Raw genomic sequence first — 27,177 nt, forward strand, 5'->3', positions numbered from 1 at the left:
TTTTGGTGTGTATTCAACGCAGAGGTATTAAAATGTAATTAGAATAATTATAACAAAACAATAAGACGTTTTCAGAAACATATGGGAATCGATTTTTTTTGTTTAACAAATTAATTTGTCCGAAAAGTAACAAAAATATGGAAATAAGTTTTTTTGTGGCTTTACCGATCCCGAATTTTGACGACTTAGAAATGATTGTACAATATGATTTCTATGCTAGATTCAGTGTTGGTGGTTTATTCTTTTCGTGTTGTATCTCTGTGTTTTTTATGCCAATTGGAAATCTCTGAGTCTCGGCGTAATTTCTCTCTGACAATTTAATTTTGGCACACATCGAATTTTGCACGTAATTCCGGCGATTCAGCGATTTTTATTCCTTTTTTTCTTTTTTGTTTCGTTTAAATATAAATTTAAATAACTTTCTTTAATTTTCTGGTGAGTGTTTTGCTTATTTAGTCATTGTTTTTTTTTGGTTCTGTTTATTCAATACTTCGTGTAAGTTGTTAAGTTTTTTTTTGTTCTTAAATTCGTTGTTTTACATTTTACACTACATCTCAAAAAGTAAATTTTATAATCTGCATTAGAATTTTGTGTTTATTTTTTCATTTTTTGGTGTTTTGTTGTTGTGTTGCATGTTGTTTATTTGGTTGATCGAACCGAAACTTAATAATTCCACTTGTCGACGACAACTTCATTCACTGTTTGCATTTTGTAATTTGTGTGTGAAGATATTGATTGTTTCGATTGTTTGAATGGTGTCGTTGAGACGATGACGGAACAGAAGAGAGAAAAAAACGAAATAAAAAGAAACGAAAAAGAAATCATTTAATTTCCAAAAAACATTGACATTCATTAGAAATGTGAAAAAATATTGTTTTTTTTTTTTCTTCTGAAATAATTAAAATGTATTTAAACAAATAATCGGTCATTTGAAGATCATACCAAAAGAAGAATTATGAATGAAAAAGTATATAACATGCTAAAACAACTCACTCTTTGTCTATGGGCATTCGTTTTTGGTTTCTAGTTTTCGAATAAACGATACATGTTCAACACTACGAGAAAAAAAACTGCATTCAAATTTATAGATGCAGGTGAATGGGCATTGCTCAGCATTGCGATCTCCATCATTAGTGGTATTTGTAAACAATTTGGAAATTAGCTCTGACATTCTTGTTTTATAAAAAAAAGCGTATTTCATTACGTGTGTATGTGACACACTCTCTGTGTGTTTGTGCAAGGGAATAACAAGTGCAAAATGATGTGGCAATGAAGAAGAAAGAAGGTTTTTCTACAGATTCAATGTATGTTGAAAAGATCAAGCACTTAAGTGTCTGTCCGATGTTCCACAGGTTCTGGATTGCATATTCCAAGGATTGGTGTGCGATGGTAGTTCGGTAAAGCAAACGTATTTTTTTCAAGCATTGTTTTTTTTTGTGGGCATGGGGAGGGTTCATTTAAAATCAAGGCATTACAAACTACAATATACAATTCATGTGGTTTTTTTTTAATTAAATAATCTAATTGTCTTAGAATTGTCGGTTTCACTTTTATTATTTAACTTTTTTTTATTTTCTTCCATTAATCGCTTTAAATAAATTATAAATGTACATAATAACATAGTTGTAACTTGTCTGCGCATCATCAATTCCAAAAATTAAAAAAAATCCACAAAGGAACACGTCAAAATTGCAAAATGAAACAAAAAAAAAAACAATTTTTTGTTGTTGTTGAAAAGGAGGAAAAGGGAAAACTTTGATTTGTGCATAATATTCGATTGATCAATAAAATCATGGCTACTGATAAGTCTAACGCGATTCGATAAATGGATTTTCTTCTCAAAAATTGAGGTCTTTTTAACAAAAAAAAATCCCTTTAAAAAACACAACGAACTCCTGATCGTATGTACAAAGTATGTATGAAGTATTGTGTGGCGGTCTTATTTCGTCTTGAATGAATTCGTTTTTGGTGTATGCACAGATGCGTAATGAGAATTGATGTCATAACAGATTGTTGTTGCTTTTTTTACAATTTCATTTTTATTATTTACCTACACTCTATTTACACTCTCTGTATCATGATTCCCTTGAAATTCCTGTGTATGGATGTGAAAAAGAATTGGATCGATCGATTGGTGTTTTGGTTTCGAGCGAAATTTTGTTTCGTGCACATGAATGCAGGGTTGATGTTGTTGTTTGCAGGTGTTGTTGATGGTATTTTTTTTGTGTGTGTGTGTGCTTTGTGCATATACATGTGTACAAGGTTGTGTGTTTATGTTTGTGTCTTCAAATAATTCAGATTTTCCTTTAAAATAAGATATTTTGATTCGCGTTCGTGGATCATAGATCGTGCATGGTTGAATGAAGGTAATTTCAATCAATTGTTTGATGTTCATGCGAAATTCTTCTAGGGCAAATTGATAATGTTGCATGTTGTGGGGGGTATATGCGTATATGTGGGTGTGTGGTTATGTCTGTCTGTCGGTTTGATATTAATCTAGACTTTAAAATGATACTACGATACTAAAACTTCATTCTCTCTCTCCTCAAAACGTCTCATGTGCCTCTATTTGGATTGATTCAATTATGTATTTTTTTCTTCGCAAAAGCCACCATTTCTTTTTTTTTAATTTTTTTTCGTAATTTGTTTTTTTTTTATTGATTTTATTCATATACTTGATTTCCTCTTTGATGAACTCAATTCATTCAAATCATTTGGTTTATTTTAAAAAAAATTATTTAGTTCTCATTATGGTTTTTTCTTTATTATGTGTTTTTTTTTGGCACACTTTAATGGAATCCTGGCTTTACTGTTTGGTGGCAAACCAATTTAACGGGAGGATGGAGAGGGATAATGAAAAAAAAATGGAGAAAAAATAAAATTATTAGAAAAATACAAGGAAATTATTAAATATAACGAAATATTCGATTGGCTGTTGATCCTTGCGATTCGAACAAGGAAATCAACAGTAAATCGAATAGATTTCAATTCTGGAATATAAATTTTTAAAAATAGGGTAAATATTACATTTATTTTGTTCAAACTACTTGGGTGTTGAGGCTCATTGTTTGGTTAGTTGGTGAAGGATATTATCCACACAAAATCTCAATCTAAACACGGTTTCATAAATGTTTACACACAAATATAAATATATATATATAAAAAAATAGGCCGTTAGACAAAGGATTTGGAGCATTGTGTGTAATATTTGCGTGTGGTGGCACAACTGAAGCAGCTTCAACTTCGCGCAGATTCAACCAAGTCGTACATGTTTTTTTTTTGGTGTGAATGCTAAAAAAGTCTATGAACAACTACATAATATTGCAGATTTTTAGTATAAAAAATACTTACGGGTAAAACAGAACCACATGACACATTGTTATTATTATGATATTTGTTTGGTTTTTGGAACAGAAAAATTAAATCACAGTTGACATAATTTTGGTTCTAAGTTTTAAATTTACGTACAAATAGCAAGCAACCAGTTTTTTTTTGGCTAAAATAAACACAAATATATTAAGAGCACTAAAAAAACATCACAAATCTGCATTGTATCGACACTCAGATATGTTTGCTGAGATGACTGTGACGGCGTTACATGGCCGATTTCGAAGACGATTGATGAACTTGGGTATGGTTTTTTTGTTCATAAAGGTTGGTTTGTGTGTGTGTGTGTATGTGGAATGTTAAAGTGGGAATTCTTGATGCAAGGTGGTTTTTTGCTTATTTTGAAATTGTGTGATTTTGTGTGCATTCGATGATTTATTTTTTGTTTTCTGACTTTAAAACGCATTACCGATATACATATTTTCCTTGATGTCTTGCCTAAATGAAAATCTAAACTCAAAAAAGAAACGACGCCATTCTTTCCAATCAAAAAAAAAATCTTCCATCAAAAATCAATAATTACAAAATATCATATTTTTTTTATATATATTGTTCGAAACGTCTTTTTACTTGAAATATTTCTCTTAATAATAAAACTTTAAATTTGTTTTTTTTTGTCACTTTTGTTTTCTCATATTTACAAATCATGAACTATTTTAAACCTTTCGTTTAACTTTTTTTCTCTTGTTTTTGTTGTCTTTCGTATTAACTTAATAGTTATTTTACTGATTCATCGTTTTTGTCTTTTTTTCTTGTCCGGCTGCACTTTTGCAGATGTTCAAAAATTGAACTAACAACATCATGAAATTCAACCGATTATTCATATTACTTAAGGTTGCTTTTGGCCTAATTTCGCCTCAATATTAGGCTATTTATACTCCTCGAAAATATTAAATTAACAAAAAAAAAAAAAAATGAAGAAGAAGAAGAGTCTTTAGATTTGGTTTTATCTTCAATGTTCTACTATGTTCTATTCGTGGATTTACCTATTTTATTGCGCGAAAGTAGTAAATCGTTATGTGAAAGTGTGTAAATTGCTCAATTGATGACTTCTATCGTTTGACAACTACACAATCCGGAGCTGAGGAGCTCTGTCTGTTAGATGCGATGTATTTGGAAACAGTATTTGGTGCTGCGAAGCACACTCGAAAATAATCCCTATCCGTGATCTGTGTGCGATGTCTAACTAAATGTTCAAAACTTGTCTTTTAACATTAGATTAACTGGCAGGCACTTTTCGTTCATTTCTACAATTTTCCTAAGAAGTGCTCATTTTCAATGAAGTGTGTATGTGTTCGAACATCGAAAAAGTAACAACAACAAAAAATTCGGTATATATTTGGCAAATCGATTGATTGAACTGGATTGACTGATTGATATAACTCATCAAATGGGCTGATATACACTTGACTTTGATGACTACCGTATACTGTAATATCAACGAACATTATCAAAACCCATTGGATCATGGTCAATTGTATAAAATATCATGATACTTTTTGATTTGAACCGATTGTCAAGCCAAGTATTTCTATCAAAAACTTCATTTTTATTTTGTATCAATTTTGATTTGAAATTTTCTCATTTAATTTCCTATCTATCGCATTTTAATTTCGCAAAATAATACTTTTCGAGAGAAAAAAATTGTTTTTTTTTTTCAATTCTTCAATCGTTTCACTACCAACCTCTATTTTATTAAAGAAAATAATTTTTATTCGCAAAACAAATGTGTTCCCCACAAAAAATACACCCTATGAAAAGTGCGCACATCATATCCTCATCATATTCTTCCCTATTCAGTCGATGTTATAATAAGGACAAAACCTAAAATTCATTTCTTGAATATTATTATTTACATCGAAACAAAAATGTATATAAAGCGAAAAAAAAAATCACTAATCTAAGGAAACCCGAAAACAAAGTGGAAAAAATCAACTCATTTATTGCAAAATGGAATTGCAATTGAGTTTTCACGAAAAGAAAAGGATTTTCAAAATGGTTCATCTACACGAAAAAATGCATAAATTTCAAAAGAAGAGTGTTTTTCTCTGGTCTAAAAGAATGTTTCTATCTTCAAAAATTTCGAACATTGGGGTTTAGTCTTTTTTCTAGTCGCTCTTCAAAAAGAATGGATAATATAAATACATTTTAATAAATATGAGGTCTTATACATTAGAGAAAAACTTATTTATTTTCCCTTTCTCTGTGTATTTTGTTCATCTTATTCATTTCTTGGAAAAGTATTGGTTTCATTTTCTCTATGCGAAGAACGAAAAATAAAATTAATCTTGATGCACAGCGGCGTGACTGCGTATCTTTATTTATGTGCTCAACTGTTCATTCTTTCTACGTCTCATATGTATCGTAACAATAGTAGATGTAAAAGATTAACTAGTTTTTTTTTCTAAGTCGCTAAATTCCGAATGAGGATCGTAAAAATGACGTTTGAATGCAATGAATGAATATGTGTCTATGCGTGTTTATGCTTTGTTTTTAAATGCATTTTCTCAGATGATATTTCTTTTCTTTCATAACTTTTTTTTTCCATTGACAAGACAAAACCAAAGTATCAATCTAGTATTTAACTAAATGACAAACAAAAGAGTACACACACAAAGTGTAAAAAAATTTTTTACAGACTATTTCTTCATTGACACAAAACAAAAAGAGATTGTAAAGGTGAGGAAAGTAAAAAAATAAAATAATTAAATTTGGAAAGTTTAACACAAAACGCTCGGAAATTCGGGTTAGAAGACAAACAAACAAACGAACAAACAAAATATAGAACAAGAAAAAAAACTAAGGTTATTGCGTAAAAAATTTGTGTTTTCTTATTCTCATTTGGAAAACATTCTCTGAAGAAAAAAAAAATTATTTCAACCGACTTTTCGAACTAAAATCGAAATTTACAGCATTTCAAAGCTTTTATATCGACAGCCTGGAACCGAGACAGAACTCTAAATAGAAGAGAATCGTTTAAAATGGTTTTGGCAAATAAATTGTACAGTCTGATTAAGAAGGATTTGTCTCGGTTGCGCAATCAGTGCCCATCTACTCGAAATGTTGTCGTATTCGATTTATGTTCGCCGAATGATCAATTTTGCTAAATATGAATTTTTACATCACACTCTGTCTTTTATCCACAACACATTTCCCCGGTCAAATCGAACATTCAATTACTCATATTGCAACTGGACTCATATATTAAATTAAATAGTTTACTCAATTCATTCAATTGGTGGATTAATTTTAATGTATATATCGCTCGTGTGCGTGGGCCATTCATTTTGGCAGAGTTGATCATTCGTTTAGAGTTTGTATCATTGATGCGCATAAACTAATGTTAAAGGCGCGCGCTAAATTGTAGTCGTTAAATTAATGCAAATTATATTAATTATTATTAATATTAACACATATAATAATAATGTTGTATAAATAATTATTTGTTGTTGTTGTTTAAATGAGCTATTTTAACAAAAGAAAACCGTATTATGAGCCATTCGGTTGGATTTTCATCCAATTTCTTGCTCGCTTCTGATGTTGTTGGGTTTTTTTCATACTTTTTTTTGTGTGTACACAATGTTTGTTTATGTATTCGATTCTTGTTGTGATTTTGTTAATCTTAATCAGTAAATTAATTAATAGGTCGGTTTGTTTTGATTGCTATCTCAACCAGTTGTGTTGTGGTTTCGATTACTTTTTTTTTGCTTTGTTTTTAAGGTGATTTGTTTTTAAAGTAGAGAAATTAAATTGGGCCATAAATAATCAAACCAAAAAACACTGCCCACATTAAAACTATCCACTGTAAACCAAACAATGGATTCGTACCGTCTGAAATTTTCCGTGCTGCGAACTTCAAGACTTCATCGAGGAGAACGACTGGAATCGAGAATTTCATTACAGTCACCCATTCATCACCGGTAAGTGGTGTCACTTGGAAGACGGTCTGTGTGAAGAGATAAAGGAAATTATAATTTTAAAAAAGAAAAAATTGATGAAGCGAAAAATGTGATGAAAAAAAGACCAGATGAATTCGACATGAGGCAAGAATCAAACAACAACAATAAAAACTCACTGAAAGGACTTCGACGTGAAGGATCACAAAGTGAAGAGTGAATGAGAGTGCCATTGAACCGATGAGCCACATGTTTTGCCATGGTGGCATTGTGATAAGTGATTGATTTTCAGACAAGCTAGAATAAAAAGTAAATGTTTATCAATTTTTTTTTTTTTTTCAAATTCCAAGTCGTTTCTCGTCAGGTTAGTAAATTTATATTTTTGTTGTATGGAAGAGAATGGTTTGCCATCAGATGGTTGATGTTTCGGCGTTTAATTACCTGTTCATTGCGTTCAACATTTCAATTGTTACCAATACAGACAAGGCCATGGTCATTGGATGTGGATCGCTGAAGATTTTGCAATCCATACCACGGAATTCGTCACCGCCACCAATGCACGACAAGTGATGTGTCAATTGCCAGTATGTCATTTGTGGACCATTCTCAGAGAACAAGAACCACCAAGAGGCAGCACCAACAGTGGCTGCACCGACATAGCCACCAATAGCCATATAACGGAAGAACAACCATCCTGAGATAAGACCTTCATCGGCTTTACGTGGTGGTTTTTGCATAATGTCCAAATCTGGTGGATTGAAACCCAATGCAGTAGCTGGCAAACCGTCAGTGACCAAATTGACCCACAACAATTGTACTGGAATCAAAGCTTCTGGCAATCCAAGAGCGGCAGTTAAGAAAATTGATACAACTTCACCAATGTTCGATGAGATCAAGTAACGAATAAATTCTGTAATGGAATTTATGATTTTGGTTGAGCATTTTTTTTAAAGAAATTATTTATTTGCGCGCAAGAGTAATTTTTGTATTTTTTTTTCTCCTATACTTACGTTTCATGTTATTGTAAATGGCACGACCTTCTTCAACAGCAGATACAATAGATGAGAAGTTATCATCAGCCAACACCATTTCGGCGGCTGATTTAGCGACAGCAGTACCTGATCCCATAGCAATACCAATTTCGGCTTTTTTCAAGGCAGGAGCGTCATTGACACCATCACCAGTCATAGCAGAGATTTCGTTCATGCCTTGCAAAAATTCAACAATCTTCGATTTGTGTGAAGGTTCGACACGTGAGAAGAGACGGGCACGTGCACAGGCGGCCTTTTGTTCGCTAAGTGGCAAGTCATCGAATTCACGACCAGAATATGATTTACCAGTGGTATCTTCGTCTTCAGTGAATACACCAATACGACGGCAGATAGCTTCAGCGGTGGCCTTGTTGTCACCAGTAATGACAATGACACGAATACCAGCTGCACGGCAGCGAACAATTGAGTCGAAAACTGAAATCGAAAAATGATATTTTTCATTAATAAATTGGATCAGTTTTTTATTCAGTAATTATCGCGCGTTTTTTTTTTTTTTTTTTCAATAAATTTACCTTCTTTACGTGGTGGATCCAACATGCCGACAACACCGACGAATGTAAGGTTGTTTTCATATTGGTAGAATTTGTTTGAGTCTCCCAAGTCCATGGTGTCTGGACTTTGTGGATTGTCAGCGGTGGCCAAAGCCAAGCAACGCAATGTATCGCGACCAGTACCGTATTGAGCAGTGAGTGACAAGATACGTGATTTGAGTGTGCTGTTCAATGGAACCTTGGTGGTACCAACACGAGCATGTGTACAACGTTCCAAAACACCTTCTGGTGCACCCTTGACGAACAATTTTGGACCAGTTCCAAGACGTGATGGTTTTGTTGGTATACAGTATGTTGACATTGATTTACGATCACGTGAGAATTCCAATGTGAATTCTTTCTTCCATTTGGTTTCAATTTCTTGACGAACAGCAATTGCAGACGAACGACGATCCAAACCGCTCTTGTTAACATTGAATGGATTTAGTTTTTCGGCCAATACAATCAATGCAGTTTCAGTGGCTTCGCCGACCTTTTCGAACACTTGTTTAAATTCATTGAAATCAATGGCTGAATCGTTGCACATCACACAAACGGTGGCAATTTCTTGTAAACCATCAAATTCAGATGCCTTTACTTTCGATCCTTTTAAGTACAAATCACCAATTGGCTCATAGGTTGAGCCAGTCAATTCGAATTCAAGGAAGCTACTTTCACTGCCTTCAACTTTATCAAAAACGAACAAACGTGAAACGGACATTTGATTCGTGGTAAGTGTACCAGTCTTATCGGAGCAAATAACCGATGTGCAACCCAATGTTTCGACGGATGGAAGTGAACGAACAATGGCATTCTTTTTGGCCATACGACGTGTACCCAATGCCAAACAAGTGGTAATAACAGCTGGTAAACCTTCTGGAATGGCAGCCACAGCCAATGCAACAGCAATTTTGAAATAGTAAATAGCGCCCTTGATCCATGAACCACCGTGAGCTGGATCGTTAAAGTGACCAATGTTAATGGCCCAGACAGCAACGCAAATAACTGAGATAACCTTTGACAATTGTTCACCGAATTCGTCCAATTTTTGTTGCAATGGAGTCTTAACCTCTTCAGTTTCCGACATTTCAGTACGGATTTTACCGATGGCAGTGCACAAACCAGTTCCAATAACAATACCACGAGCTTTACCGGATGCTACATTTGTACCAGAGAATAGAATGTTTTTCTTGTCTTGATTGACGGCACGTGGATCTGGAATACAATCGGTGTGCTTGATCACGGACACTGATTCACCGGTCAAAATTGATTGATCAATACGAATGGTGGTTGAGTAAATTTTGATGAGACGAATATCAGCTGGAATTTTATCACCAACTGATATCTCAACTATATCACCAGGAACAATTTCCTTGGCTCGAACTTTTTGCACGCCGGCTTTGTCTTGCCGAACCACTTTGCCCATTTCTGGTTCATACTCTTTAAGCGCCTCAATAGCTGATTCAGCATTACGTTCCTATTGTGCACCACACGAAGACAGCAAAAACAAAAACGAAGAGGGATACAGAGAAATAAAATAATGAATATTGCTTATTCAACAAAATTTGCAAGACATGTATCAAATTTCTTATGTAATCGCATATTTGCTTACCTGCCAAACACCAACGATTGCATTTGCAATTAAAATTAACAAAATAACAAGAGGTTCAACAAAAGCTGTGAATGTTTCTTCGTGTTCTTCGAATAGAGCTAATACCTGTACAGAACCAAAAAATTTCAACGAATTTCGTCAATTAAATCATATCAACATGCCAGCAAACAATGAACTTACGAATGAAATAATAGCAGCCAACAATAAAATTTTAACCAAAAGATCATCGAACTGTTCTAAAACTAATTGCCAAATGGTTTTTCCTGATGTAAAAATGAGAGAGAAAGAGAGAAAATGCGCATTTAAACAACTATTATCGTTATAAAACTTGTGTTGTTTTAATGTTTATCTTTTGATATAAATAATAGCCGTATCGTACGATATCTGTACAAATATCCAAATCTGTAAGACAAGAGATACACGGAAATGAATGCATCCATGTTTGGAGAAAATAAATTAAAGCGAACATCATTCACAAAATGATCTATATGTTAAAATCCAGCCCGCATATTGTGTTTGCCACAAAAAATAATTCATCTTAATTGATTCATTCAAAAAAAAAAAACGTACGAGACACACACACAAAAAGCGGCATGACTATGTGACTGGTTTCATTTGAGCTTCTCATAATCTGTAGAAAAGGGTACACATTGGTTAAATTGTCTATCGTTAAGTAAATGTAAGGATGTTTTTGTTTGTTTCAATTTTATGGTTTTTTTTTTCATCTCTGCAATTGAAAGTGGTGATTGTCTATGGAATCTAATCTCTTTTATTTACTCGCATCGAATCGATGTGTGCTCTTTTTTATTCAACACATATTTGAGATAGCTTTTTTCGCCAGCAAGATAAAGATCACTTTGAAGATGATAAGTGAATTTTCGTAAAATCAAAAACAACGATAAAACGGTTAACAATGAAATTGTATTTTGTCGTCTCAAAAATAGTGTTCCCTCGGAATGATTGCTATTAGATGCGAATAGTTGATCTAAAACAATGGATATATGGTCAATCATTTATTACACTTGTATCTCAAAATCTTGTCAAATTTGTTATCTTTTATTTATCGGATGTCCATTGATTTGATTACTTACCCTCTTCAGTAGGGAGCTCTGAAATGAGATTGAAAAAATAAAATAAAATTGATGAATAACTTGAAAATACACACTACAAAATATTGCAAACAAATTTGATCATGGTAATTGAATTTAACATGAAATATGGTAGAAACACTTTAGCCTGTCTCTTACGCCTTTCACTGTAATGCGTGCCATTTTCCATTAAAAACTTGTCAATTTTGAACTTGGATGAAATTCAATTGAAAACCAAAAATATGGTCTACAGAAAGGAATTCGAATATGTCAATTTACATGTATACGGGGTTTCGATGATGATATATGCAGCGCGCATCTATCAATAGCATTTCTATGTCACTGTACTATATTGACGAAAAACTCGTACACAAAATATAAAAATAGATAGAATGCCAGCGAGTAATCAATGAAGTTTCAAACTGAATGAAAATAAAAACAAATGAATAAAAAAAAACTATGGTATCTATGGCAAAGTGCAGCATAAATTAAGTTACAGAGCGGAACAGAATGTCATCAGTAGCATCGACAACGACAACGAATGAGCCTTCGCCTCACTCGGCTTTGATCATGTTGGCACACAAATCAGTTGAGTTTTTGTCGATTGTTGTTGTTGCTTTTATTTTTTTTTTTTGTCGATGGTGCTAAACTTCATTTGGTCTATCAACTCTGACACGAAAGTGTCAAAGTGTATTTAACACACAACTACCTCTGAACTAATGGACAACATCAAATTATACCGAACTATTACCATATGCATTCTAAATGCATATTTATATATATATAAAATGGAAAATGTGCTTTGAACGAAATGAAAACTATATGTAAAATGATATAAACAACTAAATAATATTGTACGAAGTTCTTGTAAAATGGATACGTGCATATTCATTGAAATGACTATCGATGTGATGCATTTTATATTTAAACATACGGCGCGATTCGATGCAAATAAAATGGTCACAGTTTTGATAAAACATTGTTATCAAAACGATAAATAAATCGAGAGCAGGCGTTACGAATGAGTACAGTGTATATCAACAACATTGCATCCATCGCAGCAGCGTTAAGCCGAAAAGTTTACTAAAAGTAAAAAAGCAACAACAACAGTTAAATGAGTTGACAAGGTCAACAACGGTGAGCATGAGAAAGTTTTCTTATGCATTTTCGAGAAAAAAAATTGTAAAAGATGGAGCTTGAATGTGACATTGAAACCTGCATCGCTCCTTGATCAGTTTCTATCAGCACTTAAACTGCACAACTAATTGAAAAATCATTTAAGAAACATTTACGTCATATTGTTGCTTTTTTTCTTTCTCTCTTATGAAATTCACTATACGATTTGCATGAGCTGCATAGAGAGAGAGAGAGGGTTGGTGGGTGTGTGTGAGTGACAGAATCTGTGACGTTAACGCTGTAGCGTATTAGTTCTTCGGGATTCCTCTCTCGCCTTCTCCCTCTCCGCCCCCCCTCTCTCTCTCTCTCCCTCTCTCATCTCGTAATGGAACGAAATATAGAAAAATAAAAAAAAAATTGCACAGACAATCGTCTGTTTGTATCATATGATTTTCAATGTACATGCTATAATTGTTGGTTTGAAAATTGGGCAAAGAGCATTGAAATTGAAAATTAAAAACAAAAAAAAAATCAAATGAGCGAACAACGCTATTGCAATGGAAATTGAACATATAATGTAATCATTCGATCGTTTCTTTCGTCATTGCTGAATCTGTGACGTCAGAATGTTTAAGCCAACAAATTTCGTGTGTGTTTTCTGATCTTTTCGATTTCTAATTTTCGACATGCATAGTATTTTCATCGTGTCGCTATGTTGAGTGAGTGAGCTTTAATATGGTTATATGGAAAATCCAAGTGGAAAATGACATTGTGTTTACTTGAAATGGCGTGACAGAAAAAAAAAAGTATTTGTTTATGTTTGCTCAAGCAACAGATGGTTTAACTAATAATTGTAACATATACATACCATTTGGTCCATATTTTTCTTGATTTCGCTTGATTTGATCCAATGATAAACCGCGCTCTGTATCAGTTCCAAAATAATTTACAACCTCATCGACGGTTTTTGCATGGCCGTCCTCCATTTTGAATTAGTTTTCTGTTGTTCGGTAGCTCTGCAAAAAAAGAGAAGAAAATCATTCAGAAACAAAATATAATTAATTGAAATTTACTTTCAATTGAAAAAGATGACAGTTTAAAAAAATAGTTCAATTTCAAAATTTTCTCTCTGTCGAGCAGGAGCGTGCGCGGTGATTTTTGCGTGAGTCCAACATATCATTTGCTATTTGAAAATTACACAAGGAAATCAAACGAAAATCGACGACTACTTCTTCTTTATATTCGCTAATTTGTGTTGTAACTTGATTTCGAGATCGAAAGTAATAGACACGATCGGTAAATTTTTGTTTTTGTTTCATTTTCGTGGATGATCGCGTGGCATTTTGCCGAGATTAATTGATATTACGTCAATCGAATTGCCATTGAATTATTTGGAATATAATTATATTCACGTCTAATGCCATTGAGTATGCCTCTTTCGTGTTATTTACCAAAATACATTCATTCTTTTGTTCATTTTGTTGTCTTTTTCGATTCACAGATTCGATTCCCGCGATATCGAGCAAAATGCACACACCCACACACACACTCATTTTCCCATCTCAAAGAAATTGTATGGCGATAATTTGTAATTGAATTTGGTTCGATGTGCCTTGGCTACGCACATTTAACATTGTATTACGCCAAAAATGCGTAAGCATTTCAACGAATTCTATTGCAAATGCAAGTTCAACACCAAAAAGATCCATTTCAGTACTAAATGCGTGTGTACCGTTTTTGTTGTTATTATTTCCTTCGGTCTGAATAAGGTTCGAATTGATTATCATAATAATTTTTTTTTTGCGCCATCGATTCGTTTGCAATGCTAAATGTGGACACCGTATTTACTTTTTGTTCTTGTTTAAGTGAGCACGGCTACTCAATGAAAATTAACGTGTTTTGATTACGGTCTAAATAATTCCACGAATTCGAAATACAAAGAGTCTCATTCGATTCGTAGTCACGAGGGGAACTTTTCCCCAAATCGTAATTACACTCGAATTCCTATCAGCACATTCAGCGAAACAGATAATAATTTTGATTTTTACCGGTTCACTATTTTTTTTTGTTCATTGATAATGAAATGGCCATAGGTGTAATGACATGGATAAAATGGGAAAAAAACGTCATGTATTTGAGTGTGTGTTTGTTGGAAATCGCAGTTAGTATTACGCAATCATATTGTTGAACTCTTCCGTACAACTCAATCGTTATATTTGGTGTGCGCCATAATTAGAATATGGAGAAAACGAAGAAGACACACTAAAAAAAAAACAACAGAGAAGAGTAGTGAAACATATGCGGTGTTTATCCACGATGAATAAGACCGATTATCAGTTGCCAAGTCAACATTCTTCGTTTTTATGAATTTAATAGTATGATAGAATGGACACAAACATACGTACACACACACACACACACAGCCACACACAAACATACACGTAAGCCGACACTACAAAAGCTGTGCGTTCGTGTAAAATAATTCGTTTTAGGTTATGTTTTCACAGCAAAGCGCTATATCGTGACACCCAATAAGTATAATATATCTTTTATGCAGGAGATGAGCCACGGCATTGTAATCAAACAATTGTACTAATGCAAACGATTCCAGTTCAATACGTTTTATTTTATGTTTGTTTCTTCCTGTGTGTCTGCTTCGCATGACAAACAATTTCGACAGATGATCATCTTCAATGAAATCCAATGTATGGTTTATTAGTAAAAAATGCAATTTAACCGATGTTATAATTTTGATATGTCGGACAATCACACCATACAAATTCTATTTACGAAATTTAAACTGATCCACGATCAATGGTCACACTCTCAATTTTTTGCTGTTCAATGCACAAAAACAACGCAACTTTAGCAAACGTTTTGATTTATTTTCGATTAGAAACGCACAATTTAAATTACGATTAATAAATCATTTGATATGTGTGTGTTGATTTGAAGCATCAAAACCGTGAGCTATAAACTGAAATGCTCACATTCAATTATTGAAAATTAACCATTAAAAAAACTGTATATTTTTCGCACAACGTGACAAAATTTTGAACGTGTATTTGTTCGGTGAACGTGAGCTGATTACGATTCGCATTCGACTTTCTATGAATGTTCTTGTTGGCTTGTCACACAAAAGACAGGATAATATCTATCAACAATTGGTTTTTTGTTAATAATTGAAAAGGAACTACAATGGTTGTTGGCATAACGAATTTACAAAAAATGATAATTGTCACCACTCACTTCTTTGATTGGAAATTAAGAAAAAAAATCACCAATTGAATTTTAGCTGCATAGATTTTTAAATTTTATTTTATTTTTCTATTAAGAATTGTAAAACGCACCAATATTTTTGGGAACAGCACTACAGTGTACGACAACAAAACAACAATTCAAGAACTTATCCTTAATTGCACTAACGATATTGACAAAATGAATTCAGTTGTCGAAAGAAAATGAGCGAAAAAGAAAGACAGAGAGTTAGAAGAACAACCAGCGGTTAACAGCAGAGTGGGAAAGACTATGAAATAGAATATACGCGTTGTAATAGTGAAAATGTACGCGTTAGCGGCCGCAAATAACAACAACAACGGTTTTATTTGACTGCAACAAAGGCTGTGCTTACTACTCCTCTGACAATAGACATACACACCGATACATACACGTCATTCGGTTCTTTTTTCTTCTTTTTCTTTTTCACAAAGCGACATACATATGTAGATAGATATATATATGCGTCAAACGCGCACCGAATGACATGATACCGAATCGCAAATATGGTGTATGGACAGATGTGTGAAAGAGAGATCGAACGAACGTGACAGAGATAAAAGAGAAAGAGAAAAAAAGAACTCGTTTCAACGTGTACCCAATGTACAATCGTCTGATATACGTGTTCATATACGTACCAATACAATTGCACCACGTATTCGTATGTTCCTATGACAGAGTAACACGTGTACTTGAGACTTTATGTCAAAAAGAGAATTGAAGTCAGCAAAGTCAATGGAAAAAAATAATAAATCACATATGTGAAACCGATTGAAATATCGGCTAAGCAATAGGCACTGAATTAGAGCCAAACGATGACACAAAATATCCTAAGCGAACGCTGGAGAAATTAAGCGTATACGTCAATGGTTTTTATTTTTTGTGAAAAATTCGAATTATCGTTGATCAGTGTCGATTGACAAAATATACAAAGAAAAAAAAAACGTGAATAAATGGAATATTTGCACTTCGTTCACATGTGCAGTACATGGTCCATGGCTAAAAATGAAAATCATGTTAATGCAACAGTGATTTGAATTTTATTTGGTTTGCGAATAGAGACGAACGAACAAAGACGACAACACATTGCGATGACAATGGGGCAAAAAAGATGTGTGAAAACGAAGTAAAACCATTCAATTGGATATATAATATTCATAAACGTTTGAAATGGGCGAGATAACGTGAGCACCGCATTATTTTTTTTAATCACACGAAAAAGTACTTGAAACAAATTATTTTACGACCTTCCATCTCTCGTCAAATCTCAGCTTGAATTTCATAGCATGCCGAGTGCGAGAGAGAGCTGACTGAAGGCGTTTCAAATTTTGCGGGTTATTTAGACTGACATTAGACGGATTTCTTTCCATACACAAACTACATGATCTAGAAATCTCAAACATTGTCAATTGTATGTATAAATGTCGTTCTGTCTTTTTTCCTCTTCTACTTGTCGCCATGCCATTCGCAAATCTCATCATATAAGCAAGAATGAAAACTATTCTGGGTTTCGCGTGTCATTTTTTTTTCTCTCAACGTCATCGGTGTGCGTCTCGTATTGCAGCATTACACTTGAAAGTGCCTTGTATTTGAAATAAAATCCAATGCTACTTGTTTCACCAACTGATCGAACTATATTTTACGCTTTCTTCTAAAGGCACCTCCAATCTTCTCATCTCTTTTTCTCTTCAACTCTTTCGCTATCTCTCTGTGTGCATTTTTCTTTTTCTCTCACTCACTTTTACTCGTTCAATAAAAATGCTGCGGTCGGTATACGTATTGCATTTCATGCAAAACGTTTCGTTTTCAAACGATACATCGTAAAATGTATGAAAAAAGAAAGAAAACTATTAAAATAATTCGTCATTTATTTGCACTGTTCCGATGGCTTGTTGTTGGAAAATCGTGAAGTGCTTATCAGAAATTTCAACTCCACATAATACACACGGTACATATTTGTGCAAATCGAGATAAAAGAGAAACACCCGAAATGAAATGGAAAGGGACAACTACGAAATTAACACTAAAATTTGCTTACATATTGTTAAGATGAAATTGTTGTCTGTGATCTTGGCGCACACACACACACACACACACTTATTTGTTGTTATTTTTTGATTAAATGATTTGATTGTATCAGTTTACCGACGTTGCGACGTGTACTAAATAAGTAATTTTCGAAAATCGACTACAGAAATTATCACCTAAGCATTAAATTATGAATTGTTTATTTAAAATTCTATATGGTTTTTATGTTTTGTATGTGTGAAATTTTGTTCTCCAATTCCTTGGTAGATTCACGCACATTCACAATTTTAGACGGATACACGAGACAAATGTTAACTATTTCTGTTTTTTTTTTCTCTTACTTTGTTTTGTGTTTTTTTAAATTAATTCTTTTTAGTTTCGACTTGGTTTGACTTGATTACGTGTTGGAAACGTTTTACGTTTGAGAAAATTAAATTGTTATTATTTTGATTTATTTTTCTTTAGTGTTTACAATATATCCTACAATTTGTTAGATTTGTTAAATTTCAATAAAAACTAAGCTAAATTGGAATTCGGTTTTGTTTTATTGGTAATCATTATTGAGTCTGCCCCGTTCTTTATTTCGATCTGTTAATGTACGAATGATGTTTTTGGTTGGTAATTGTGTGCAATAACAGAACGAAATCAGCGTCTGTATATCTGAATTCTCTGTCTGTTTCAAAAACTATTCTTTAACTTATTGTTTGTTGTTTTATATTTTTTTGGTTGTTTCTATTTGGCTATCGACATAAGTTCGAATAAAAAAAATTGTTTGTTCTTTATTGTTGTTTTTGTTCGAGTTTTTCGGATGCGTTTACACTATTTAAACAATAAATCACGAATAGGCAGAGAGACAGCGTGCGCAAGCGAACGGTGTGATCAAAAGTTTACTACTAATCCAAACGAATTCAAAAAACTAATTTTTTACGTCAATCGGTATTGTTTCGCTAAAGAAAAATCTCGCATACACACACAGAGAGAGAGAGAGAGCCATGAACGGTTGAACACAGTCGCTATTTTATACACCGTGACCGTGTATTGGTTTGTGAGTATTTCAATGTATTGCGATAATGATGGTGATGCTGTTGCTATTGCTGTTTGCCTGCGATGAAAATGCACAATTTGCCTTGTCTTTCAGCCAAATGTGTTCTTTTTTTTCTTCTTCTCGTATTAATATTAGAGTCAAGATTCGTTGCAATAAAAACTTGCTTATAAATACGGTAACACTCTAATTCATCTGTCTGTTCATTTTGTTCTTGGCCACACTTTTCTTCTTCTATCTCGTTCTCTCGCAAAGCAATTTCATTCCTTGGCATTCTATAACCGAACCGAGAGTTTATAAATCTCTTTCTCGATTTTTTTTCTTTCTCTTTTCGTTCTCATTCTCAACACCAATACCAGTGTGGTGAAAGGATAGTACTTTTTGAATATTCGTATTTGTGGTGAGAATGAAATTGACAATTTATGGCTGAATTTTGTGTGACAGCATGAGAGATAGAGCGAGAGAGAGAGAGAGAGACAAGTCCGAGCACTGAGAGAATATGACAAAATGAATTGTCAACGTTTTTAATGTAACTCATAATGCAAAAAAGTAAACAAAACTGAGAATGAATTGGACGCTGTGGTGCCATCTATTTTAATGCAATGCGTCTAACTTTAGGTAAAACTAAGCATTTAAATTTTAAAGCGGTTTCAATTTAATTTTTATTGAATTGCATCCGTTTCTAATTTAAGTTAAATTCTAAATCTATGTAAAATCTGTAAATTGGATAAGAAAACTGTAAATAAACTCCATTACATTTTTTTTGTATCACAACTAACCAAAAATATTTTGGTAAGAATTGATAAGGCGCACACTGATTTTTTCTGCCATCGGACCCAAAAAAATTGTCCGATGCCGTGATTTTGTGCGACTATTTTTTCATAGTATTTTTATGTACAAAATAGATTTCATCCGTTCATCCTAATATTATGTACTGAGCACAGAGAGAGACATTGGTAAATTGTGATATATGGCAAGGATACATAAATTTATCAAACCAAATAGTTGGGTGAAAAGAAAAACCCTGAATTTGAATTTATTGAGTACAAAGAGTTATGTTGTTTTATCGAATTAATTCGCTATTGGTGTTGTTTGTTATTCAAAAAGTTTCAAATAATATACATCACTTTTCTGAATCTCAATCAACTGAATGACATACTTTCAATGTGGCCGAAGTCAAATCGAAAAAAATGCGGTTTAATAATAAACATTTGCAAAGCGACAGCCTTGATTCAGTTAATATGCAGGGTAGCAAGTGATTTTTCTTTTTATTTTCGAAGAGAGAGAGAGAGAGAGAAAAAAGGAGCAAAAAAACCGAAAAATATTATTAAAAAAAAAAACATACGTTAATATTTTGATGGCGATAATACACTTTTAAATTGCACCAATAAAAAAATTGAGAGGAAAAGATAGATAGATAGATAGAGAGAGAAGGATCGCTCGCTTACGCTTTAATCAAGGACAACAAACGAAAAAATAAATGAACAATTGCTATCCTTAGCTCAATAGATGCGCACCGTGTGACGAGCCGTGAGAAAGATCTTCAAATGCAAACTGATTGTTGAAAAGTGCGCTCAATCTATTTTACAGAACGTTTGGCGATCGCATTTGCTCATCGGAAAAATGAAATGTGTGTCTTCTTTTTTCTTTCGGTAATTTCGAGTACATTTGTTTTATGCGCTGCCGGAAATTGATATTTCGTTTCTTCTTCTTTTTTTTTCGTTTCAAATGCGGCCGAGAGATATAGAAAAATTATATAACCGGCACATTCATGCCGAACATTGTTATTAAAATTATAATTGTGTATTCAGGCTTCGGAAACATTATTTATAGTATCTGACGGTAGCTCGCTAAATTCTGGTTTATGCCCGAGCGAACAAAGCTTTGTCTTTACTACTCTCGTTTTTATTCTATCTATATTTTAAATGTGTAGTCCCAGGGCCCTTGAAAAGCCATTGGTCTTTCACAAGAAGAAAAAAATCTATTTATCTTTATGTTCGCGATTTTATGTACGCATGTACTTATTACTCGATCTCGTATGTGCACATGAACATGCTTACGCTTTGCCATCATCGCAAAACAATGAGCTTCTGTTATTATTGTGGAAGAAGAAACCGAATAGCAACGACAGACGAGAGAGAGAAGATAGCGCTAGTGACAATCGAAAATGTTTGCGCGTTTATCGGTTCTCATCATGTCAGTATGCTTAAAAGCCGCCCACACCTGTGAAACGACTTAATTTGCCACTGCGAAAAATTGAAAAATCGCATCACAAAGCAGACACACGCACACCAAATACGACACATTTCCACGAGTTTTTCACGTGGAAAGCGACAGATATTCGCAGTTTTTTTTTATAGACGTCATCAACTGATATAGCCATTGTATAATCAATTATCCCAGATCTTTCGGCGTGTGACTACGGGACGAGCGTACGATGTGATCGTCATACAACCACCATCTCTCACATGATAATCGAAAATAGCGCAAATATCAAATCAGCCGAGCAACAAGAACACAAGTAAAACCGAGAACCTATCGGGATCACAACAACATCGACAAAAAATGTGGCTTAAAAGATGAAGAATAGTATCAGAAATCGGTACGGAAAAGGTCGACATAAAGAAAATATTCAATATTCAATTGACGTGAGCTATTGTTATATGATGCTTTTATATGAGCTTTTAAACATCGTAACAGACGTCGTTTTCGTCGTAGTCTTCGCTGTCGCAGTCGAAAATGAGAAAACCACACAACGATAAAGATACGCTCATAAAATCTCACGTCAAACAAAAAAAGAAAAGAAGAATGATTTTCAAAATGAACATGCGTTTGCCATTCTATAAGTATTTGCAAACTTGGGACTACTGGCTATTATCGAATTTGTTCATTTTCATTTTTAGTTTAATTCGTTTTTTTTTTCTTCTCTCATTTGAAACGTATGAAACTGTCCAATTGTGTGGCAATATAGTGCGTAGTTACGTTTTGTTTTCAAAGTAAACGGTTTTTATTTATTGGCTATTTTCTCACTTGTCAAAGCGAATTAGTTATCCTTTAACTTGCAACATTTGCTTTTGTATTCCTCTCTCCCTCTCTCTCTCTCTATCTCCTTTCATCTAGCTGGGTGTCTGTTTCGTTTTTATATTATTTTGACAAAATGATAGGCGGACGAGTATTGTGAATATCAAAAATGTCTATTAAAACGAATGGAATTTCGATGGTGGTCTGGTTTACCGTTGTCATTCCACAAACAAATAATAATAATAATTGGCAGCTTCTTAGCGCTGAATGCATATCTGTTTCTTTGCGGCAGCAATTAATGATGATGAATCCTTCAGAAATCGTTTGGATTTCTCACATAAATTGATGCATAAAATTTGAATAAATTTGAAATTTACACACACACACCGCGGGAGATATACAACCGTATACCAAGTTATTATTATTATTTCAATCATTAATGTGGCTCGTAAACCAGACTCATTCGGCCGTTCGGTATTTGTTCGGCGTGTCTGTGTAATGTCGTGCAATATATTTCAATGCGAAAAAAAAGAACGAAAAATACATTTATAAATTTTGTGATGTACATTTGGCACATCAGTGGCAACAGCAGAGATCATTTGGTTTTAAAATGCTAGTTGAAAATCGGTTTATAAATAGAGCTTGAGTATGAAAAAAAAGTATTAGAAAAATGGTTTGCCTTCTATTTTGGCCATTTTAATGTGAAAATCACACAATAAAACATTTGCGAGAGCGAAAAAAAAGAGAAGAAGTTTTGACAAAATCAGAAGGTTGAAAATGAATACGTGCAAAAAAAAGAAATAAGGATACAATGCGCGTTTAAGATGCATTTTTAAATTATATTCTTGCTACATTATTGTTATGAGCAAAATAATCACAAACACACACACACCGAGTATAATTATTTTGATATAATCGGTAGATGCAACTCTGTCCTGTGTGAATCCTCCGTTTCTATTCATTTTTTTCTTCTTCTCGGTGAACGCGTGCGATAAATATTATAATATATACACGAACAAAATAACGTAAGAAAATAGAAACCGTTTGATCGAGACGCAAGCGTATATAAGCTCATCTGGATTCGGTTTACGCTCCTGAATTCTATTTTTAAATGCATTTTTTCCGCGTGTCTTATGTCTCTTTTTCTCGTTCTGTCTTTTTTCAATGCGCAAAAAAAAGAAAACAAATACAACAACGAGTAAATCCTGTACTGCTATTTCTGCGAACGTACACCAAATATTCGTCGCTGTTTTCCACTTTTTTTTCACCAATTCGGCTTTTCCCCAATTATATAATGAATGCCATAAGACACACAAAAAAAATATGTATAAATATTTTTGTAAAAAAATGAGTTTTTCCTTATTTTATTTGGCCCCAATGCTGTATACACGCATCGAAACATACACAGACTGCGTGCTACGCATAAACGTAGTACGCATTTTCAATATTTTAAATTGACGATCACAATTTATTGTATTTTATGCGGAACCGTTTTTTTTACACTAGTCTGTTAACATTTAACAACATATTTTGGGATGCCTAATGGAGTGAACAGGACACAGACAGATTTTCTTAATTGTTTTTTTTTGTGTGTGTTTCGGTGGTCTGTGCTCTCATTTTTCCGTTTTTTCCATTGTGTTTGATTGATTGGTGTGTTCCGTTTCATTGTCGTTTCGTGTATTTTACTTGAGCATTTGAGATGGCGAAAATTCAAAGTTCGACGAGTCAAAATAGACAAGCATGTGTTTTGGCTCGTTATATTCTCAATATTATCTATTTGTATTTGGTTTTGTTGTGTTTCTTTTATAGTGTATTCTTTCATTGGCGCTTGATGTACTCAATTCATTTCTGTCAGACTAATTTTATGCGTTCACATCAAAGGCAAAATCTGTATACAAATGTCTATGGATGAAGTCGATGCCTGGTGGCGTTTTAATCTATTTTGTTTTCTCTCTTTTCATCACTCATTTTCAAACAGCAGATAAAATTCATGGAAAACCCCACTGAAATTGGATATTCAATTAGTCAATGCTTTTCAAGTACTTTTTCGCAATGCTTTACAATTTACGAAATAAACAGTTAAAAGGCGATGAGAACTGCCGCTTCATGCATGTTCCTGTTGCGCATACGGTTCATTTTTATTCTCTATCTCTTCAAATCATGGGCATTTCCTGAATGACAGGTCGACATTTGCAGAAAATTCGTTTGAATTGTGAAAAAAATACGCGCTGTCATTTTTCTTGAATAATCGCAACAGCGGTTGAAATGTCGAATCGGTCTTGGCATCTTCTTGATATGAATCACAGGAAGAACGATTTCCGAAAAACTGATACCAATCGCCGATTTGAAATCAACGGATAGAGTCAAATTTATTGCTTTTATCTCAATACAATTAATGTAATAATAAATTTATAAACATTTTTAATTGAGCCTGCTGTTTCGTTTGATGTTCCGTGTTACGTTTGGGGTATTCGATAATATGCTGTCGAATTTGTTCTCTCTCTCACACACACACACGGACACTAGGCTCAAGTTCTACTTGTTTTATTAATTATGTTTATACCGCAAACAACCAATTGAAATGTTTCAATGAAAAATCCTTTCTCTACAAAAACAATATTTCTTCTTTTTTTTTCAAATTATTTATGCTTAATCATAAAATTCAATAATGAATCGCATTATTATGGCATATTACATTTCGGTTTTTGGCGTTTAACGGCTATTCGTATGTGCGTATACGCTCGGGACGTTAAGTGCTGCGACCACCTTTTAAAATCCCCACGGAACGCCGAAAACTATATTCCTGAACATACGTATTTGGCTCTCTGTCGTCGCCCTATACTTCAATGTGTTATATAGACATTCTGGCAAATGATCTATGATCTACATTATTAAAGCATATTACATGCAACAAAAAAGCTAAATATGTTGTGAGCAAGAGATCGAATGAGAAAGAAAAAAAAAGTAACGAACGAAATGCGAAAATTCCGAAAATAAAATTAAATAAAATCAGGCAGTGTTGTTACAAATGGCAACATCACCACCAATAGCACCAACAACAAAAACGTTGAAACGAAAAACTAATTCGAGACTAATATACAGAGACATGTGATATTTTTAGACTCTGAACATCGATTTTGTGTTATTTCGAATCAGTTTTTTTTTGCCGTCGCTGCTTGTTCCATTCTCCGAAGTGAGATAGAGAACGGACGAGAGCATGTGAGGAGAAATGAGGACTGCTGCAGAAATTTAAAGAGAAATAGATTAAATGAAAGAGATAGAGAGAGAGAAAAAGAGGAAAAGAGAAGCATTTACGTAAAAGAAGCCACTAATGTGCTTCTCATTCGAATATAAGATTTTTCTTTATCGCTTCTCTTTATTTAGTTTCCATTTCTTTAAATATGTGAAAATTCAACGGGATATTCAAATGATTATCATATCGCTATGAGTTGGGATTCGCTGAATTTTTCGTCAATATGCTTTTTTTCAGCTGTGGCATTGACTTGCCGACCGGTAATAAAATATACACAGAACGCCTGCGTTGTGTTATGCATAAGAATTGGCATAACGTTTTTCTTTTTTCAGGTTCACATTCCGAGTCACACATCATACAAAAATATATCTACTTGGACAAACTACAACAACAACAACAAAAAAGCGAAGCGAGTTTTTATTTCCCGTTTGCCCACATAAAATGAAACAGATCGTTGAATTCGCCGCTAAAATAATGTGGTGTGATAATGAATGTGTATGGACACTTAGAAAAAAAAAGATCGGCGGTGGGTCCGTTTTGCACTTGATTGTTGATTGTCATAGGCATTTTGTGGGAATCTTTGAATTTCAAACACTTGTGTGATGTGAGTCGTTGCTTACTTGATCGCTCAACCGCACAATGTTTGGCCCCATCACATTCAAATTGTATTCTCTCTTTTTTGCCCAATTTGCGCATCATCAAAACATCATCGAGCTGCACAAATACCATCGATTTGTGAATAAATCGAACGGAACGAAATGTTGCATTGATGAATCGAAATCGGGTCAAAACAGAAGCTTTTCAACAGCTATGTCGATGCATTTGATCAATTCTCTCTCTATCTTTCTCTCACTCAAACTGCGTGAGCATACTTTTTCTCAATCTGGTCATTTGGAATTTGATACGAATCTCTATGCACAATGTGTTTCGTTTTTTTGACTTTGATTGATTGATTTGTTTGTTTGGATTTGAACGATATGTATAAACGAAATTATACTCAGCGAAAATTTACATTTAAGTCCATTAAATTGATCTATCACTTTAATTTTTTTTCTCATTTTGAAATTGAAACAAACATTAACAGCACAATTTTCAATACATTTTCGTCGCTTCTGTTTTTTTTTTTCAATAGTATTCTATTGTTTCCGTCTTATTCTGTTTGATTTTCTTCATTTCGTTTCGTTTATTCATTTCAACCGCTCACTTCATTGTCATTCAAACGCAACCAAAATATAATTTGAGATTTGCCGTTGGACCGACCGCATATAAGATGCTATGTCAACTTCTTTACTGATACCGATTTTTCATTTCGTTCTTTTGTCATTCTTTCGTGTATTTCATACAGTTTTTAATTTTTCGTTTTTCTTCTTTTATCGTGTGTTTTCCATTCGATAAACCTTCTTATTATTCCAAAAACCAAAACCAAATTTAATTTAAACTTACACTATCGACTTGATGCAATGCTTTTGTTGGCTACTTGTTGTGTCCAACACTTTTGTTTTTTCCCGAATTTTTGGTACAAGAAATCTATGGGAAGAAAAGGAAGAATGTAGAATGAATTTCTTAAACGTTGCTGTAACACCGCACGTTACACACGAAGAAATTAATTCAAACGATTTATTTAATTAAAAAAAAAAATAACTATATACGTATTGTGCGAAGAAAAGTTATGTAATTAGGCCTTGTGGCCCAGACACACAGTAACAAAAAAAAAGTTGAGCTTATGGGATCGTGATTACTGTAAAGATCGACGTCGACTGATCACCATAAGATGGTTCTCATCACTCAAAACCGTATTATGTATTGTTCTAGCTTATTTTCGGTTTCTACTGTGTATGCAACGCGAAAAAAAAGACCCGAAGCAAACACGGACACC

The 27,177-nt window shown here is 33.6% G+C and overlaps 1 protein-coding gene across 5 annotated transcripts; it reads right to left on the minus strand.

The window, feature by feature from the left end:
- On the minus strand, positions 1-27,106 carry LOC116349610 (calcium-transporting ATPase sarcoplasmic/endoplasmic reticulum type). Of its 5 annotated transcripts, none has more exons than XM_031781141.1 (12): positions 26,951-27,102; positions 26,745-26,828; positions 13,550-13,697; positions 11,569-11,586; positions 10,658-10,740; positions 10,478-10,582; positions 8,848-10,342; positions 8,294-8,749; positions 7,725-8,193; positions 7,463-7,580; positions 7,216-7,333; positions 1-698 (listed from the first exon to the last, which is right to left on the minus strand). In XM_031781141.1, exons 3-12 carry the CDS (start codon positions 13,665-13,667, stop codon positions 664-666), a joined length of 3,015 nt encoding a protein of 1,004 aa, XP_031637001.1. In that variant the 5' UTR covers positions 13,668-13,697; positions 26,745-26,828; positions 26,951-27,102; the 3' UTR covers positions 1-663. The 5 variants fall into 5 exon arrangements, with proteins under 5 accessions (XP_031637001.1, XP_031637002.1, XP_031636998.1 ...); XM_031781142.1 differs by lacking the exon at positions 1-698 and adding an exon at positions 1,525-2,809 and having other exon boundaries at positions 26,951-27,105; XM_031781138.1 differs by lacking the exon at positions 1-698 and having other exon boundaries at positions 6,193-7,333; positions 26,951-27,106.
- Between the last annotated feature and the right edge of the window lie 71 nt (positions 27,107-27,177).

The sequence above is a fragment of the Contarinia nasturtii genome, unplaced genomic scaffold (genome assembly GCF_009176525.2).
Source record: "Contarinia nasturtii isolate CC-2019 unplaced genomic scaffold, AAFC_CNas_1.1 Cnas_scaffold_2934, whole genome shotgun sequence".
Lineage (NCBI taxonomy): Eukaryota > Metazoa > Arthropoda > Insecta > Diptera > Cecidomyiidae > Contarinia > Contarinia nasturtii.